Source organism: Rhododendron vialii, chromosome 5a (assembly GCF_030253575.1).
Source record: "Rhododendron vialii isolate Sample 1 chromosome 5a, ASM3025357v1".
Lineage (NCBI taxonomy): Eukaryota > Viridiplantae > Streptophyta > Magnoliopsida > Ericales > Ericaceae > Rhododendron > Rhododendron vialii.
Genome location: NC_080561.1, coordinates 42576356 through 42594726, shown reverse-complemented (window position 1 = coordinate 42594726; position 18371 = coordinate 42576356). Strand labels below are relative to the sequence as shown.

General features: G+C 38.6%; 3 protein-coding genes across 7 annotated transcripts; 1 reads left to right on the top strand and 2 right to left on the bottom strand.

The window, feature by feature from the left end:
* Nucleotides 1–1151: 1151 nt before the first annotated feature.
* LOC131326155 (RING-H2 finger protein ATL74-like) lies at nt 1152–2639 on the bottom strand. The gene has a single exon (XM_058358775.1). The coding sequence runs from the start codon at nt 1881–1883 to the stop codon at nt 1386–1388; it is 498 nt and encodes a 165-aa protein (XP_058214758.1). The 5' UTR covers nt 1884–2639; the 3' UTR covers nt 1152–1385.
* A 2837-nt stretch (nt 2640–5476) lies between these two features.
* On the top strand, nt 5477–11880 carry LOC131326154 (protein MAINTENANCE OF MERISTEMS-like). Of its 5 annotated transcripts, none has more exons than XM_058358770.1 (9): nt 5480–5735; nt 6686–7300; nt 7771–7917; nt 8180–8302; nt 8376–8618; nt 8696–9338; nt 9476–9663; nt 9919–10495; nt 11260–11880. In XM_058358770.1, the coding sequence occupies exons 1-6, from the start codon at nt 5682–5684 to the stop codon at nt 8987–8989; spliced, it is 1476 nt and encodes a 491-aa protein (XP_058214753.1). In that variant the 5' UTR covers nt 5480–5681; the 3' UTR covers nt 8990–9338; nt 9476–9663; nt 9919–10495; nt 11260–11880. The 5 variants fall into 5 exon arrangements, with proteins under 5 accessions (XP_058214757.1, XP_058214753.1, XP_058214754.1 ...); XM_058358771.1 differs by having other exon boundaries at nt 11291–11879; XM_058358769.1 differs by lacking the exon at nt 11260–11880 and having other exon boundaries at nt 9919–10677.
* A 4409-nt stretch (nt 11881–16289) lies between these two features.
* On the bottom strand, nt 16290–17433 carry LOC131326153 (non-specific lipid-transfer protein 1-like). Its single transcript, XM_058358768.1, has 2 exons — nt 16904–17433; nt 16290–16543 (listed from the first exon to the last, which is right to left on the bottom strand). Exons 1-2 carry the CDS (start codon nt 17248–17250, stop codon nt 16534–16536), a joined length of 357 nt encoding a protein of 118 aa, XP_058214751.1. The 5' UTR covers nt 17251–17433; the 3' UTR covers nt 16290–16533.
* Between the last annotated feature and the right edge of the window lie 938 nt (nt 17434–18371).

Here is an 18371-nt window from a genome sequence, read left to right as displayed (position 1 = left end):
AGAGAGAGAGAGAGATTACTAATTGATAAGTGAGAGAAAATACAACTAATTGATGAATTTTCTATCATAGGCTACGGGTATACATAGATGATATAACATGAGATAAGACTTACTTATTTCTATCACTTTAGTTGTTGAGTTCACTTAGGATGTATCACATATTCAAAATACCTTATAAATACAACTAAATATTATTTCATGTGGACACACCCTAGATCCCATGCAACATATAGTACTAAAAAGAGTTTTACTCAGATAGAGACTCATATTTTTACACAAATATTCCAAGATTATTTCTTCTAAATAAAATTTGTTACCATGCCATTAATGAAAATTTTGCTCAAATTGATTTACATTTGTCAATTAAAGTTTTTCATATTGAATGACACTTTACTCAAATCTTTACTCAATTTTAAGAACAAAAATGAGTAAAGGCGGGACATACTCTAACTAAATTTAGAATCGATTGCTTCGAGCGAAGTTTTTGAAGTTTTTGTAGCAAATTTGCTACGAACCCCTTGAGACAAAGAGCTTTTCACAACTAAGAAAAAAAGAAAGTTTTCTTGAAGGAATATTTCAGTTTTAGCTACTGGCACTTTACTTTGTGTGTCTTGATCATATGAAGAAACAAATCTAAAAGTAGAGTGTCAAAATCACATCCTTTTCTCGAATACCTTAAGAAAGAGAAATGCAATTTACCACCGTTTGGCAAAAATGCAATGCTTCTTTTGCCTCTTCTATTACACCATTTACCTTGTTCCGCTAAGTTTCTTATTTCTTGTAAAAGAAAAATGCAATGCTTATTTTGCCTCTTTTATTACACCATTTATCCTGTTCCGCTAAGTTTCTTATTTTTTGAAATACTTATTTCTCGTTTTACAAGACATGTCATTCTCCTACAATACATTATCTTTAATTTAAAAAATAAGTACTTAATTGAATCATTTTGACACACCCCTCAATATTTTGACAAGTAATTATTACTTTTTTTTTTTGTCAAAGTGCACTTTTGTTCATGGACATTTTGCATCACCTAGTTTGTGTGGGGACAAACATCGATCTCACCACAATAACTAGTAAAATCATTAATTTTTAAGTTTGAACTTTCAGCCTCTTGCAAAAATTCAACTGAATCCCACAATGGTAAACGCTTGACCAAACAATACTCATTTCGCTTCATAATTTTAGATAATGTTTTGATCAAACATTTATCACTATCTGATTCAGTTGATTTTCGCTGTATAAACTACAAAAAAAAAAAAATTCAATCTTTACAAAAACGAAAGGACATGATCGTCGAAGTGAGCTCGGTATGCATTCCGTTCCAAGCGAGTAATATTCCGTTCAAAGCGAGTAATATTCATCCGACGATACTTTATCAACAACTAAACCAGCGGCCGAGGTGCGGCGGCTTCACCTTCTACACGTGAATCCGTAGCTATTTCAACCAACGAATGGCGGCAATTGGGACACGACGAATGCGACAACAGCCACCTGTCAATGCATTTCACATGAAACCCGTGGTTACACTTTGGCAGCACCCGAACCCTCTCACCCTCCACAAACTCACCTAAGCAAATCGGGCATTCAGTGGCCGAGATCTTCATTTCGGACCCGTAAACCGCCACCGGAATCTGGCGCAAAGCGCGCTTTTTGAGGCCGCGGCAGTTGGACTCTGCCGCGGAAAATCTGCGCCTGCAACGTAGAGCGCAACGAACTATTGTGTTCAACCCGAGTGCGAAAATCAGCGCGCAAAGTAAGGATGCCAATACGATCACCATAGTCGTGTCGAAACTGGTGTCGGTATTGGTGTATGAAACATTTGCGTCGTTGGGATTTGCTGGCGGAGATGTGTGGAGGATGCGGCGACGTAAATTCACCATTACTCAAAAGTCCCAACGGGGTTCTCTGATGCACCGTGGATTGGTCTCTAGATTACAGCGTAACCTAGTGTGGACATCTAAGTAATAAAAAAAAAAGTCTTGACTGCTTTCGGGGAATTGGGGGTCTATGTTTTAGAAGAGGAAATTTACCAGTGAAGAAAACCAGTGTCGTCACTTCTTCTACTTTCTTGGTGTTGGATGTTAATGATTTTCGCAATCCCACGAACACGAACACGAACACGAACACGAACACAAAAACGAATACGAACGAGCCAAAGAACGAACTTACTAGCAAAATCGATGGGGCATAACAGAAGAATTTACCTGGCTCGACGGACCTCTATTTTCAACAAACTTACTATTGATAGCATAAGCCAAAACATACTTGGCTGATTTTCTAGGAGGAGGAGGAGGAAAGTGTTTGTTTTGGTTAGAGAGATGTTGTCAAGATTCGAACTAGAAAAAGACATGGAAAGGGCATCTTGTTTGTATTGAGGATAAGGAAAAAGAGATTGGAAAATTTTGGGTATTGATGGGGTGGTGGTTATCCGAATTTGGGGACCGTTTTGCTGGGTGATAATACAGGGGGAAAATGGTCCTGCTCTCCTTGTTACGTTGCTCTACTTGGAACCAAAACCCAACTCGATAGCAAAAGATGATTGAGATTGAAAATGATCAATTGTTACAGCCTTAAAAGCAAAGGGTTTCCTTTCTTTTGAGAGAGAGAGAGAGAGAGAGAGAGAGAGAGAGAGAGAGAGAGAGAGAGTGTGTGTGGTTGTGAGGCTAATTAAAAGTGGCCTGAGAAATGAAAGGGCCAAAAGACAAATATATGGAGTTATGGACACATGAAACAGAGGAGGGCCAGATGATACAAACCATCGGTTACAAAAAGTAGTGCTATGGATTTATGAATGTGGGTGCTCTGCCTACCTAATCATGATTAGGATCTTTCCAAATCCAAATTCTTAGTACCAAATACAATCTTAATTCTCTTCACACTTTTTTTTCCACCTTCTGTCTGTGGGACCTCGTTATTGACTAAAATAAAACAAATATGGGACCTCATCTCTTTACACTTGTGAGATGGCCAGGTAATTAGGCGTGTAGGAGTATAAATTTTGTGGTATGTAAAATCTGTCCATCCAAATTACCTTTATTTTGACAGAATATTCGGACTAAAGGGATTTTATTCAGAGAGATAATAATGAGTTATACTCGTAGTTAGTGGATTTTTGTAGCTTTTTGTCTTTCCTTTTTATTGAACTAACCATTCGTCTTTCGAATTATAGAAGAAATTATAGTAAATATTATCCAAAATTGTCTTCTTTGAATTACATTTGTGTTTCAAATTTTGGTAATATAGTATTTTTTAAGCCTTTTAGATTTTCTCGTTAAGGCAAATCTTTAATCCAAAATTTCTTTCGCAAAACTAACAAAAGGGTTGAGGACCAGTAGAATAGAATTTAAACACAAACTCCAATCTTTCTGAAGTTAATATCTTAAATTAAAGGGTTAACTTTAGTAGGGGACTCTTGAATGAAGTAGTACAACTAACTTACCTTCTTGATTAGAATGTTTTATGTCAAAGTGTTAGAAGCCAAATATGACCTGATCGAACTACTTCCTGACCCTTATTAACAATGTAGTTAGTTTGGTGGGAGTAGAAGAAGAACCTGTTGGGAGTTGGACCAACCCCATACTATTATTATAGGGATTGTTGTCTTTGTGTTATGTATGCTGATGTCCCTACGTACTCTCAGCAATCCAAAACCAGAATTACCTAACTCATGTCATGTAAAACAAATATTGATGTATGGATGGGTCCGAGCCCTTTTACATTAGAAAAATACTAGTAAGTGTTTTTAGGCAGTGTCACGTAATGCTCCAGATCAGTAACTTATTACTCCTTTTAAATGCCTTCATTCGATCAAACTCCCCGCTCTCCTAAGTAAGTTCGGCTCATCTACGCGCTGACCCTTTTTGTTTGGGTCATCAAATCTCAATACAAGGAGAAAAACTAGATAAAAAAAATTAAACGAAATATGTTCTTTTATTGTAGTAAATTTTGATACTAGATTCGAAAAAGAAAAAAAAAGGCAACTTAAAACTACAAATAGGACATGAGCGGATCGAATTAAACAATCTTTCATAGATTGGGATGAAAGTGAAGAGACTCAAAACTGGAGACTTAGGCTGGGTTCCAGAACAACAAAAAGTTCTTATTTTTTGTCCAAAAAGAACCCCCGTTCCAGAAAGTGTTGTCTTCTTATTTTTAAAAAAAGTAAGACCAAGATGTCCTCTTCAATAAAGAAGAAGAGGGAAACGTTGGCCGGCTGGCTGTTTCCGGTTCAAGATGTCCTCTTCAATCTTTCTCCATCCATGTAGGGGCATTTTGGGCATTACACAAGTCACCTAATAAGAAGAGGGCTTATTATTTGGGTTTTGTGGAACAAAGGTTCTTATTTTTGAAAAAGAAGTTTCAAAATAAGTACTTATAAAATAAAAGGGTTTTGGAACGGGATCTTAGTAAGATTTCAAGCCGGGGGAAAGCGGCACGTGTTTGCGATTTGTTGGTGGGACTAGTAACTGTTAGCCCTTATTTGATAGTATGTGACATAGCTTGAAGAGAATTGGTAGTGAGAAGGCAAGGAATGGGAATGGGAAGGGCTTTAGTGCACCCGTTGCATTATACCATGTGGTACGGTCAATTCGGCAGTTTATCTCGACATGGACGGCTCGGATTTAATTTAAGCTCCTACAAATTTTAACCGTCCATTGTTCGAATGAAAATTCAAGCCGTCCATTGCCGAGATGGACGGACGGATTGGCCGCACTATATGGTGCAAATGGGTTTAAAGTCGGTGTTTTGGTTGGAGGTAGGAATTGTTAAAGCTGGAGTATTTGTTTTGGTTGAAGAGTGAGAGGGAATTACTAATAAAAGAAAGTATGAATTGGGTTCTAAATTGCTAAAATTAAGTAGAAAAAAGCTATAGTATTTGTTTTGGTTGGATTGTATGACCGGTCTACCCCAATAAAATGGCAACCAAACACCTGACTTTTTGCATGTCATTGCTAGTCGAAACCCACCTATGACCTACCCTGTTACGCCGACCATCTGACAAGGCCTAAGAACATCTCTAGCCCTTACTTTTTCAAATTCAAAATTTGAGTAAAAAATCCTTAAAACTCACCCAACTCTTTCTATTCCCTATCAAATTTGCTACTATGCCATTAACAAGTACTCCATTTTTACTGAAAATTATACGCTTATGTTTGAATTTGCCAATTTAGAGTTCTTCATATGAAGTTTTAACACCTTTTTGTTTTTTTGGGTAACTTTTAGTAACTCCTAACTTCATATGCTCTAAAAGAGTGTGATTTTAGGCCCATCAATAGATGAGAATTTGTATTGGGCCTGGCTGTACTAGAAGAGCATATGAATTTGGTTTTCTCTTTCCTAATAAAATCTCCCGGCCCAGACACCCCACTCCACTTGTGGAAAGAAAGAAATTGGTTGTCGGTTTTCGCTCCCTTCGCTCACGCCACGAATATTTTTGAATTTCGATAGCAGGGTAATGTACAGTAGTAGCTTCCCCGACAAGCGTCAAAACTGTGTACAAACTGCCAAGGCTTTGGCTGTTCTCTTCTTCCTCTGATCATAACCAGCTCTCTCTCTCTCTCTCTCTCTCTCTCTCTCTCTGTAGGGCTCCTCTAACTGCCAAGGCTTCTGCAATTCAACGCTGTTGCTCCTCAAGAAGCACTTGATCTTCTTTCCTAATCTTCGATTGAAGTTTCTCTATGGCGATGAAGACTCGCAGATCTTCCGTTGGATTACAACAGGAACCCATTTCGGTACTTATTTTTCTTCTCTTTTGAATCTCGTATTCTTGTTCTTTATACGACTGTGTCTGTGTGCCTTCTTCTTCTTCTTCTTCTTCTTCTTCTTCTTCTTCTTCTTCCTCTCTGCATTTTCAGTATTTTCGATTATTTTTTTCCCATTTCGGTATTTGTAAGCAGTGATTTTTCCCTTTCAAAGTCATCGATTAGTTTGTTTTCCTCATTTACGTTTACGGACAAAGATTGTTGCATTGTCTTTTCACGCTGGGAAAAACCACCACTTAATCGGCACTAGTTCACCTTCTCCCTTCGTTTAGTCAGCGTTACACTGATCCATGGATTTTAAGCCTAGGTTTAGTTCAATAACCCAGGGAAAATCACCTCTGCTGTACTGGTTAAGCAGTGGAGACAATTAGTTGCTTGTATTTTGTGCAAAGATTTTACCTTTAGTCTTGCTCTTACGTAAATTCCACTAAATTCCGTTTCAAAAAAAAAGAAAAAAAGAGAGAGAGACTAAATTCTCAGTCAAAGTTGTGCTAAGAGGCAAATTGTTGCTTGTATGTATTGGGAGGGTTTTACCTTTAATCTTGGGCTTATGTAAAATTGACTACATTCTCATACGAAATTTCACTATGGGTGCTAATTGACCTTTATAATGGAATGAATTCTACGGATGAAGAATCTTTCAAGGAGAGTACATATGGAGAGAACATATACGTCACACGCTGGTTTTTTAGATCTGACAGATTTGATAACTAGTGGAATCAAGTTTTGATTTTTTTAGAACTTATGCATTAAGAACATGCAAACTTGGGAGGGGGTTGTAGTATGATAAAAGTATTGTATACTGCTGCAGAATCACACAATTGTTCTGATGTTTCTTCAGTTTGTCTCTGGATAAAACTATTTCTACGCACACATATTGGTGTCCAAGTGCACTGAACCTTGAATTTCCTTTCCCGCAGGTTCGTAACTTCAATACTAGATTTTCTTTACAAACTTTTGTCAGAAGGGTAGAAAAATTGTCTGACAACCAGAAAACTGCCATAAAGGGGATGGGGTTCGGACACTTGATTCAGATGCCATATCAATCATTGTCGAGAAATCTTCTAGCTGAACTGATGGACAGATGGGATTGTCAAAAACGTGCTTTTGTATTTGTTCCTGGGGAGATTGCCATGACCCTTATGGATGTGGTACTAATTCTTGGTCTACGGGTGACTGGTAAACCTGTAGTCCTCAAAGAAAGTGAACCGTATATACAATTAGAAAGAGAATACGGTGCTTTAATTTGGAATAGGAAGATTCCAATTGCTTCAATTGAGGAGAGACTAGACTCCCTTGGCGAAGCTGTAAACAATGATTTTATTCGGTCATTCTTATTGTTCACCTTTGGGACAATACTTTTTCCAAACGCAAATGGAAAGGTGGATTCCCGCTATCTCTCTCTTCTCCAGGATTTGGATGAGGTTTGTCATTGTGCATGGGGTGCTGCTGTTCTTGAAAATATAGTCGACTGGTTGTGTAAAAGAAGGGAGACAAATGTGCAACATATGGGAGGTTGTCTTATTTTCCTTCAAGTAAGTGTCCATGTCTTTTGATTTAATTTGTACAGGGCCATTAACTTTCACGGTTGAGTTACTTTCACAAACCACACAATGTATTCTTTACATTTGATCATTTTCTCGAGTTTCCAATGACACCCTCTACAGTCTTGCTTAAAACTTGGTTACTTCAGAAATTTTTGTTGTACCTGCTATAGGCTATAGCCTCCGACTAATCCTATAAACATTTTTTTTGCCCAGTGATCCTTTGACTTGTTTTCCCACTAGTGCAGCCTAAGCAAATAATTTTATTAATTGACGTATCATTGATGTTTGAGAGTGTAGTGTTATGTCATAACATGAGGTTATCTAATTGCACTTTCAAGAATTGAGTGTCTTACATGACTTAAAAAGGAAGATCATGTTCAGTTATATTTTCAAGATGACATTGTCTATTAGTTGGTCCTTATTTTTATCTTACTCACATTTAAGTTTACTATGAGCAGATATGGTCCTATGAGCATATAGATATTGGTCGGCCTACTTTGCTCGATTTTCCTATGACTTTCCCCCGTGCTTGCCGTTGGGGAAGTATCAGGTCTCGTCAGAGACAGTGGTTCACCTCTAAGTTTAAGGAACTAGGAAAGGATCAGGTATTTGTAATCATCACTTACAATGCTTTTGTTGTTTCCATTACTGTACTTTACTGGTAAAGCTTTTGGGCCTTGAGAAGCCCTACTTTTGCTGTTGCTGCAGTGCATATATCCCTATCGATTGAGCTGACTGCTGAGGATAATGAGTTGATTGTGTTTGAATCTATGGCATTTATTCACTTTGATAGTGGGTGATGCTTTAGTAAATTAGTATAAGAATTTATTTTCACTCGATTCGTGGCATATTCTTCGATCTGTCCAGATAGTGTGGAAGCTTCTACTAACTTCTGAGGAGTCAAAAATGGATACAATCAAAGAGTTATTAGAGGCACAAAGCGATGGCGAAGAGCTTGCTGCTCAGAGATTTAATGTTTCAATTGACAAGGTATTATTTCCTTTTTGTGTGTGTAATATCTTATGGATAATACTTCTGTGACAGTAGTTTATTATTCTAACAGGTGAATAATGGGAGAACCAGACTACAAATTATGGGCCAATGGATTGCTGAAATGGAATGTGAATCAGAAACGAATATAGCAAAAGAACTCCATGGAGTTGAGGAAGATTCTTCCAAAATAACGAGTCCAAGTAAAAACGAGGATATTTTAGAAACGTCTCATAATGAGTCAAAGGTGCAAGGAGTGCGCATGGAGCACCCGTGGACAATTTCAGACTCTTCCTCACCTATTATCATTAGTGATGTGAGTTTCATTGAATGTTGTTTTCACATCATATATAAAGTTCCTGTACTAAGGGGCAAATTAAATTGGTTTTACAGGAGGACGATGAGGATTACTTGAGAGCAAGAGAGCAGAATATGAAATTGAAGAGAGAGATTGATGTGCTGAGGAAAGAGAATCAAGTTCTTAAAAATCAGCTGTTGTCATGTTCCACGCTTGAAACGGAGAACGACAAGTTGAGAAAGGAAGTGGGGGATTTGAGACGGGAATACCAACTTGCTAATAGTCTTGTGTCTCGACTAGAAAGACTAGTACTTGGTGAAGATGGCAATGCAACAAAAGAACAGAGTTCACCATACAATGGAAATGGGGAAACATGCAACTGGAAATAGCACCCCCAAATATTTAATATTAACTATATCTGAAAAGAACAAGATGCTTTAAACGTCGACAATGCTTCTACAATCTGTTCATCCTTTTCTCTCTTTGCAGAACATTCTGCACTAACTCATGATCTTCCTGGTTAGCATGTACGTTGGCAACGTCGGTTTTTGCTTCGTCTTCATACTTTACAGGGGTATACTAGTACCATTGAAAACGATTTGGTTGCTCAACCAGTCTGCGGTGTCCGATTTGGGAGAAAAATTTATGATTTTGCGTGTAAATACATTGAATAGTGGATATTACAAGGAGCAAGGATGCATAAGTGGACACAAACCTGAAGGCAAGAATTGCAATCAGGTGCACTTCTGCTCTTTCTCTGGTTTCTTTGTTGTCCTCTCTTTTGCTTTGGGGTAAAGCCTTTGTGCTCTCCAGCAATCTACAGCCCCTGTATACGGAATGGAAAGTTAAAGTTATCAGCTGTGTGGTTTCTGCAGCAAATCTTAGGGTCCTAATTGTGGATGCGGGAAAAAGTTTATCATTGCACTGCCGCAAAGAGCAAAATTACTGGGAAGGGCGTTCTTGTTCCATTCTTTTGGACCAGAATCAAAGGAAAGCAATTTACCTTCGGTGGAACTGCTTTGTTCACCAGATAGTTATGTCCAGCCCCGCCTTTTAGAGTCAGGTAGGCGTTTATGGGTAATTCGTTGGATTTTGTGTTGATTTATCAGTGAAACTTCAAGAGTGGGTATGCATGCAATTGATGATACTTTGTGAGGATGTGCTTATACAGAGCTTTTTAGAAAAAGCCAGTCAGGCGTGGATTCAGCTTGAAATAAGCAGAATAGGACCAATTCATAATGCAGAGTTCAATTCTTGTTGGCTTACATTCTTCTACCATTTAACCTTATGGTGTTACTGATTTATGTGATTCATGCAGGGTGGCAAGACTTTTCACAATAGTTCATCTTTTTTAACCACATGTGCTGCTCTGACTGCTACGATATTTCAGACTTTGGAACTGCCCCTTAGACCATGGCTTCATTGCTCATAGGAAAAGTTTTTTGGTAGTTTTCTTTTGGCTCAGCTAGAAGGAATCTATTGATCAGGAAATCGACAGTACGTGAGATGGGACTAGCAACCTCGACTATTGTAAATTTGTAAGGCTCTTCCATGATTGTATCCATTGAAAGATGATCTTCACAAAGTCGAGATTTTGCTCTTTCTTTTGACAAGGTGGCGGATTATTATTAGCAAAGGCAAGACTTTGGATGCTGCATATTACTGCGGTTTTAACTTCGCCGGTTTGCTGTTTCTATGATAATGACAACATTTGGACTTGTATCCCATTAATGGCATCAGTTGGTTCTCATGTATGGTACTGGTAGTCTTTTATATATCATCAGGGGTATAGTGATCTTTCGGCCAGTGGTCCATTCTGTTTCTCCACTTGCTCTGGAGATGATTACTTCTCAAGAAAGACACTCTTCAAAAGAATTTGCATCTTTTCCCCTCAGGTACCATGTTGTGCCATTTGTTTCTCTACTGGCGCAAGCTTCTTGACTTGTGGATAGCTGAATTTTAGTCTGTTATTTGAGCTTGAATGTAAACTGGTGAATGAGTTACATCTGTCCTTGGTAGTTTTCCTCTTTTCTGGGTGCAACTTTCGGTGAATAAATCTCGTTTTGGCCTGTTAGCACACTTTTTGTTTTTTCAATGTCTTTTGCTTTCGAAGATTCCCAGAATTTTTACCTTTGATGTCCTGGGTATTGGGAATGCGATAACTTGTGCAAATTGTCACCAATTTCTTGAGTTAATTTGGGGACCAGCAACCAGACATTGCAGTTAGCCAATCCCGACAAACTCAGGTCCATTGTTTAAGCCACAAAATCTAGCAGCTCAGTTCTAGTTCAGGCTTGAGTGCAAACAGATGTGGTTCACATACATTGTAGCAAACACCGTGCCTTTTGCCTTCGAGCATCTCCAATCACACTTATATATTGACTTTAGATCTCTATATTTAGAGACTCGTTCCAAAATAGAGATGTGTCTCTATTACCACTTCATAATGTAGAGTTTACTTCTTGGTTTACACCCTCTTACCAGTACCAGGAACCTTATGTGTACCGATTTATGTGATTCATGTGGCGTGAGATGACTTGTGACAATGGTTCATTGCTTTTCACCGCATGCGCTGCTCGACTGTACGAGATTTTTGATCGACTGTACGAGATTTTTGACTTTGGAAGTGCCCTTTACACCATAACTTCATTGCTCACAGGTAAATATTTTGGTTTTTTTTTTTGGCTCAGCAAGAAGAAATCTATTGATCAAGAAATGTAGAGTACAGGAGATGGTCCAACAACCTCTCATATTATCTCTCTTTCAAGATTTGGTATCCAATGGTGATCATTACTGGCAAGTTGGTGAATCATTGTTAGTAGAGGCAAGATTTCTGATGCCACATTTTACTGCAGTTTTAACTTCCCTGCTTTCTTGTTTCTATGATGTGGACATGGGCTTGGACTTGTATCCCATGGATGGAATCACTAGGTTATCATTCTAGATATAATCAGATGTTGTAGTTATCTTTCAGCCGGTGTGTTCTGTTCTCCACTTATTCACATCTTTTCCCATCAGGTACCTTGTTCTTCCATTTGTTTTTCTACGCGATAAGCTTCTCGATCTACGGATAGCTGATTTTTGTTCTATTATTTGAGCTTGAATCTATACAGGCGAATGAGTTGTATCTGTTTTTGATAGTTTTCTGCTTTTCCTGCGTGCAATTTTCGGCGTTTAGATCTCGTTTTGGCCTGTTCGCACATTTCCTTATTCTCAATCTCTTCTGCATTCAAAGTCTCGTTTAGATATTTTTTTCTCGTAGGTGGCCTGGGGTAATATTGCAAACTGTTACTGACATCTAGAGTGGATCTGGGGACCTGGAACCAGACATTGCAATTAGGCGAGAGATTTTTTAGTGCTGTGCTGGTATATCCCACGTGTGTGTGGGCACACAACGTGAACGTGGTATCCGCTCAGCGCATCCGAGCTGTTCAATACACTTTTGGATGGCTCGGATTGAAACCCTCTCTCCTCTCATCCCAACACTTTCTGTCATTTTCTCTTTCCAAATCTGAGCCGTTCAAAAATGAAATAGACGGCTCGGATGCGCAAATGGGCATCACGTGGTACCTTTCCAGCAATGAATTTTTTTCTCATTTAGGCAAATGCAGACTGACAATCCAAACTAAGGTCCATTTTTGTTCAGGCTCGAGTCCAAATAGATACGGTTCACACTTCGCACACGTTGCAAACTCAATTACAACTATAAACCTGGCTTTAATAAGAAGACATTCATCAGTACTTTAAAAGGAAATCCATAAGCCTAGGCTCTGTAAAAGTTATAAAATGTCAAATTTCAACCTTTGGAGGGAAAGAGTAATATATTTGTGCTGTTCTTTTAAAAATTTAATATAGAAATAGAGATTTTGATTGGAGTTGAAATGGATAATAGTGTTCTCTATATGTACTTTTGGAACTACAAGCTGTACTATTGAGATCTCTGTTTTAGAAAAATGGGTTGGATAGGGCCTAGGGGCACGGCAGACGCTCACATTTTCTTGTCAAGTTTCCTGTGGTCCAAACAGTCCCCTGTAATCTGTATTCCTTGTATTAACCCTGATTCTTTTTCTTTTTTTGTTTCAATGGTGAGGGGTTGTCCGGGTCAACTTACATGTACCTCGACTAATTTCCTTCCCGATCAGGTCCAAGGCAAGCCATTCACGCCGGAACTTGAGAATTCACAAGAAATTACACTTTTTTGCAGTCAGACTCTAAGAATCAAACTTTAATCAATTGTGTGGGGGTAAACTCACCAACCAACCGGACTAACATTGGGGCTATTAACCGTGATTCTGACACGTGCGAAATATGGGTTGGAGAGTAATCAGTCTTCCCTGTATGAACTGTGACTCTTATTGGAGGGGCAGGGCAGACCCCATTTTCTTGTCAAGTTTCCAGGTGTCCAAACAGTCCCCTGTAATTAGTCTTCCCTCTGTGATTCTTACACTTGTAAAATACGGAATCTAGTTTAGTTCAGGCAACCAGATGGTCCGGTCCATTAAATGTGGGGCAGTATGTGTAGTTGATATGCATTCAAGACCTGGAAAAGTTTTGAATGTGTGGTCACCCTAGCTATAACATGAAATGAATGCCATTCGTACATTTCATTTAGTGAGTGTACAGAGAGATTTAGTACACAGAGATTTTAGTGGGACCGGGATGTATAGTAAACAGAAAGTCTACTGGCACAGCAAATCTGTGAATAGATTGTGTACAGATTTTTATGTGGGGCTCATTGAGGGTTCCACACAAGTGATCCGAGCCGTTCATTATGTTGAAAACATTTTTTCAAGGACCTCCGTGAAAAATCAGCTCAATTCGATACCTATAAGTACTTGATCTAATCATCTAACTTTTCATTCTCTAAAAACTTGAATGAAAAGTTAGATGATTAAATCAAGTACTTATAGATATCAGATTGAGTTGATTTTTTGCGGAGGCTATTGAAAAAATGTTTTAAACATAATGAACGGCTCAGATCACCTTTGTAGGATCCGCAGTGGACCCCACATAGAAATCTGTGCACAAATTTGTTGTGTCAGTAGACTGGTTCGTTAGTAAAATGACTGGCAGGTGGAGTACGGAAGACTTTACGGAAGACGTAATTGCCACTTTCATGGGCTACAATTTCGAAATGACTCATACATGATAGGAAGTCTTTTAATGAAAAATACACGGCAACCATAACCCTGGTGAAACAGTTGGGACAATTTTGCCCTTGAATATAAAACGGCACCTTTTGTAATCAGAAGCTCCAACCTTATTTGCGCAAAAAAATGACAAGTCAATATATGAAACAGATGTTTTATTATATTGAAATAAATCATAATTTTTATTGATAAAGACCAAGTCATATTATATTTAATGAATGTCATCTCCCATTGAAGCTCAACCAATTTTATTTGGGCCAAAAAAAGGGCAAGTCAATATATAAAACAGACTTTTTATTATATTGAAACCATCATATTTATTGCTAAAGACCAAATCATATCTTGTTCAATGAATGCCATCTCCCATTCAAGCTCAACCAACCTTCTTTGGATAAAAAAAAAAGCAAGTCAATATATGAAACATACTTTTTATTATATTGAAACAAACCATCATTTTTATTAATAACAACCAAGTCATATTTTGTTCAATAAATGTCATCTCCCATTCAAGCTCAATCAACCTTATTCATCCAGAATATGACAAGTCAATATATGAAACATACGTTTTATTATATTGAAATAGACCATCATTTTTATTATTAAAGACCAAGTCATTTTTATTGAAATATGTCATCTCCTTTTCTCCCATTCCTCTTCACCGCCACTAGGCCCACCACCATCCAACCATCTCCGGCAGGACCGGCACCTCTCAACTTCCATAGCAACCGCCACCCCAGCCATACCCACCTCTCTCCCCCCCCCGCCCTCTCTCACTCTCTCTCTCAATTTGAAAACCCTCAATTCTCTGTTATTCACAAACCACAAAATCCCTTAATCTCTTCACCACCACCACTATCCCCCATCTCCGACACCATCACCCCTCAACCCCCATAGCAACCACCACCAAATTTTTTTGAAAGGCAAACCCAAATTAGTTTCGATTTTTCCCAAATCAAACCCAAATTAGTAGCGTTTTTTCCCAACCAAAACCTAAATCAGTGGAGGGTAACTGCACTTACTTGAGAGAGAGATACCAGAGTGAGATAGGAGTGGCCTGGTGTGTTGAACGATGAGAGATTGGGGGAGGAATGAGTTTTAGGGCTAATAAGTGATATGTAAAGGAGGGTAAAATAGACATTTCAAGTTGACACACCATGTATTAGTCAATATTTTTCCTCTTGTCATGAGAGTGGTAGTTTCAAGAGTGTAGAACATGATTTTGGGATTAATCCGGGTCAACACCTCTGATCCGTAATTTTCCCTATAGTATAATTGGTCCAACAACCTTGGCATATTAAGCTTAGGATTAAAACCCATTAGCCCAGCCCTCCCTCGGAGAAGAAAGGCTCTCAACTGTCATAAGCATGTTCAACAAGTGAGCTAGTACCAACCATGGAAGGAACCAAGTTCACTAGGGTGTCTATTCGAAATAACCACTACTCATGGGAGGATAGTCCATCGCCAAAAAGGTATTTAATACTAGTAACTAATATTGCCTGACATTTTAGGTTCCACACTTTTTGTGGCATGGCATGGATACGTGGATACTTTTATGTATATGCCATTATAACAAGGCAACTCGCAACCTTAGTGAAGATGATGTTAATTTTGATGAAGTGAATTACCGTCAGTCATATTGATATACATGAAAAAGTATGCCCAAAAGAAATATACGTTTACATAATTTAAAAGGGTTAAAAGTAACTTCAACATTCGTATGAATTGGTTTTATTGACCACCATACCAAAATCTGGCTCATCCGAATTTTGAGCTTGTCATATACGATCACAATTTAGACACAAAAAATCGATGAGCTTATTGTTATTGCTGGATTTGAATTGCTATTGCTTGATAGATTTGAACTACACTGATTGCAAGTTCTACGAGGACCAGTGCATTTCCATTTCTTTGCAGAGTGTGAGTGTTAGAGCAGCATTCACAAATTAGGATTCTGAGTCTCTGTGGCCTTTCACACACACGCACACATATATATTTTAAAATGGATGTCTAGGCCAACTTGCGCACCTCGACTAATTTCGAGACTATGAAATTAACAACCGGACAAATCATCCGGCGGCCTTCACATACTGTCAATTGTTTTGAGTTGGGTATCTTCAACACAAGATCAGTTAGGCTTCCAAAGATTGTTGGCCAACACTCTATATTGATCCCACATTTGTTTGTGTTATAAGTGTATTTTTTGGGGTTTTATTTGGGCAAAGTTTCTTTGTGATACCCAGTTTTATTTCTTGGGGTCCTCTCTATTTATTTATGCACTTGCACAGTTGCACTATTAGTTTGTCGCAAATCATCTCATGATCAACCCCCATGAACTAATATTGTTTGATCTTTGTGCAGTCTTTCCAATCATTCTCATTCTCTTTTGAGTTGGATGCTTTAGCACTCTTTACTCGTTGTCAAATAAGGGTTGGATAAAAGCCTTTATCATTTATCTGTTGCTCACCTCTCCATGTATTAGAGCTTGTACATGCGCGTGTGCACAGAGAGAGAGAGAGAGAGAGAGAGAGAGAGAGAGAGATGCATCTAAAGCATTACTAAAATAGCGGTTACAGATAACATGTGCATCCTAAAATCACCAACTAGATGATAATGAGCTGCAACTAGGACTAGAGAGACTAATTAGACACACTAGGACGATGAAAACTGGAGACTCGCTCACTCAAGTGCCAAACCACACAATAGACTTCATCCCCATCTTTATTTAGACGCTAACAACTAGCTTCATCCTGCGGCATGCAGGAATCTCACTCTTTCCTCCTAGCTTACTTCACCCTGCAACACAGATGACAAATAACCACAGAAACAGAGACAATTTTGTTAGTTATCCCCTTCAATCTGATCCAAGAAAAATCATGTACAGTACTACTCGGCCTTGACATGTTTCAATGAAATTTCTTTGAGTGCATCGTACCATGATAGTTATCTAGGTAGGTATAGTTCTCCCACACTAGGCTTTAAATAGCCTAATGTGGGAGAACTATAGTGTTACTTTTTGTTACTATTGAAAAGTGAAGAAATACATTTTTTATGATTCCATTAGTTATTTTTTTGGCTCATTTGTTACGATTTTTTTTATGGTATTCATTGAGAGAGAGAGAGAGAGAGAGAGAGAGAGAGAGAGAGAGAGGATACTTGGCGCAGTCAGTGCTGGGGCTGATCTTATAGGGAATATTGACACCACAGCTTTTGGGGAGGCTAGAAGCATAACCGGGGTTGATACCACCAACTTGGCCAGAAGCAGACTTCAGGCAATTGCAGGCAGTTTGGCGGTCCGCGGTGGTCTTAGCCGCGCTGTAGAGGGACCTAACACCGTTGCAGCAGGGCATCGGAACCGCACCACCACTCCTCAGGTAGCCGAGGCAGGGTTGGAGGCTGGTTAGCACCGTGCCACAAGTTACAGCAGCTTGGGCATGGGGTGCAGTCACCACCATGCACATGAGGACCACACAGGCAAGCTTCACCATTCCTGAAGGAGCCATTGGAAATGACTGACTTAAGAGGACTTTGTGGAGTAACACAAATTATATTCTAGCAGAGAAGTAAAAACTTTGCACTGAGACTGTGTGTGTGGCAAAGGTGTGTGCAGTGGGGGTGTTTAAATAGAGAAATGTGGTGTGAGGAAAAGAGGAGAGAATGACTTGCGTGTCTTGGAGTTAAACATTAGGTTAGTTGGTAGTTGGGGTAATCTCAATGTATTAATTAGGCATGCCTCATCAAACAAATTAAGTGAAAAAAAAAAAAGAACCCAAAGATAGCTAGAACCTTCCAAAAACAAAACTGGGAAAATCTACTGGTAAAATGTTGCATCCTGCCACTTGGGGCGCTACCCTGGGTTGTAGAGAACTTAGGCTTCCTGTAACGAGGTCTTGAGTTCGAACCTTAATTCCTCCATGCAAGGTGCTCTCAGCTTTCTTATTGAAGAGGTCATGGATTCACGCCCCATCGGAATTATTGCCCCCAAATTTAGCTCCAATATACTCCTTTAAGCTCTCTGCAGTTGTGGAGATGTAAATAGTAATAACAAAAAAGGTATGTCTGTAGTTGAAATAGTACTAAATTGGCTCGTTTGGTTTGCATTGCTTAATTTGTTATTTTTTGCTAGTTTTAAAATAAGAAAACAAGTCACACAAAAATAAGGATTTTTTTTTATAATTAATATTTTTGCTTGTATCCTATTCTAAATTGTCGGTTTCCAACTTCCATTGAAAATGCAATTAAGCTTATTTCTAATTCTAAGCAAATAAGTAAGGTAACCAACCAGTAGGGGAATGCTTATAAATATCCTAGGGACAGTTTTTGAAAACTTGCAATGAATGAGCTCAAAATTTGGTAAAAAATCAACATCATAATCTCCCCGCCCACCAATTATTGTAATTTGCAATAATCGAGATTTCTATGGCTAATTCTACTCTTTTTATGATTATATTACTGTCTCGTAGGAAATGTTTACATTTAGCATGAGGCATCGACCATTGTATGTTTTTTTTTGGGATAACAAAAGGTGTCTCGGTCAACTTATGCACAACTTGACTAATCCTTGAAGGACTAATATTTCCGTCCATTGATAGGGGTCCACTTAAAAGAAGGGGTAAGAGTCAAT

Coding starts and splice junctions, on each gene's coding strand:
- LOC131326153 (XM_058358768.1), bottom strand. CDS start 17,250: ATGGCTCCTTCAGGAATGGTGAAGCTTGCCTGTGTGGTCCTCATGTGC.
- LOC131326154 (XM_058358770.1), top strand. CDS start 5,682: ATGGCGATGAAGACTCGCAGATCTTCCGTTGGATTACAACAGGAACCC. Junction 7,301..7,770: donor GTTGTCTTATTTTCCTTCAA/GTAAGTGTCCAT, acceptor TACTATGAGCAG/ATATGGTCCTATGAGCATAT. Junction 8,619..8,695: donor CACCTATTATCATTAGTGAT/GTGAGTTTCATT, acceptor TTGGTTTTACAG/GAGGACGATGAGGATTACTT.
- LOC131326155 (XM_058358775.1), bottom strand. CDS start 1,883: ATGGTGAATTTACGTCGCCGCATCCTCCACACATCTCCGCCAGCAAAT.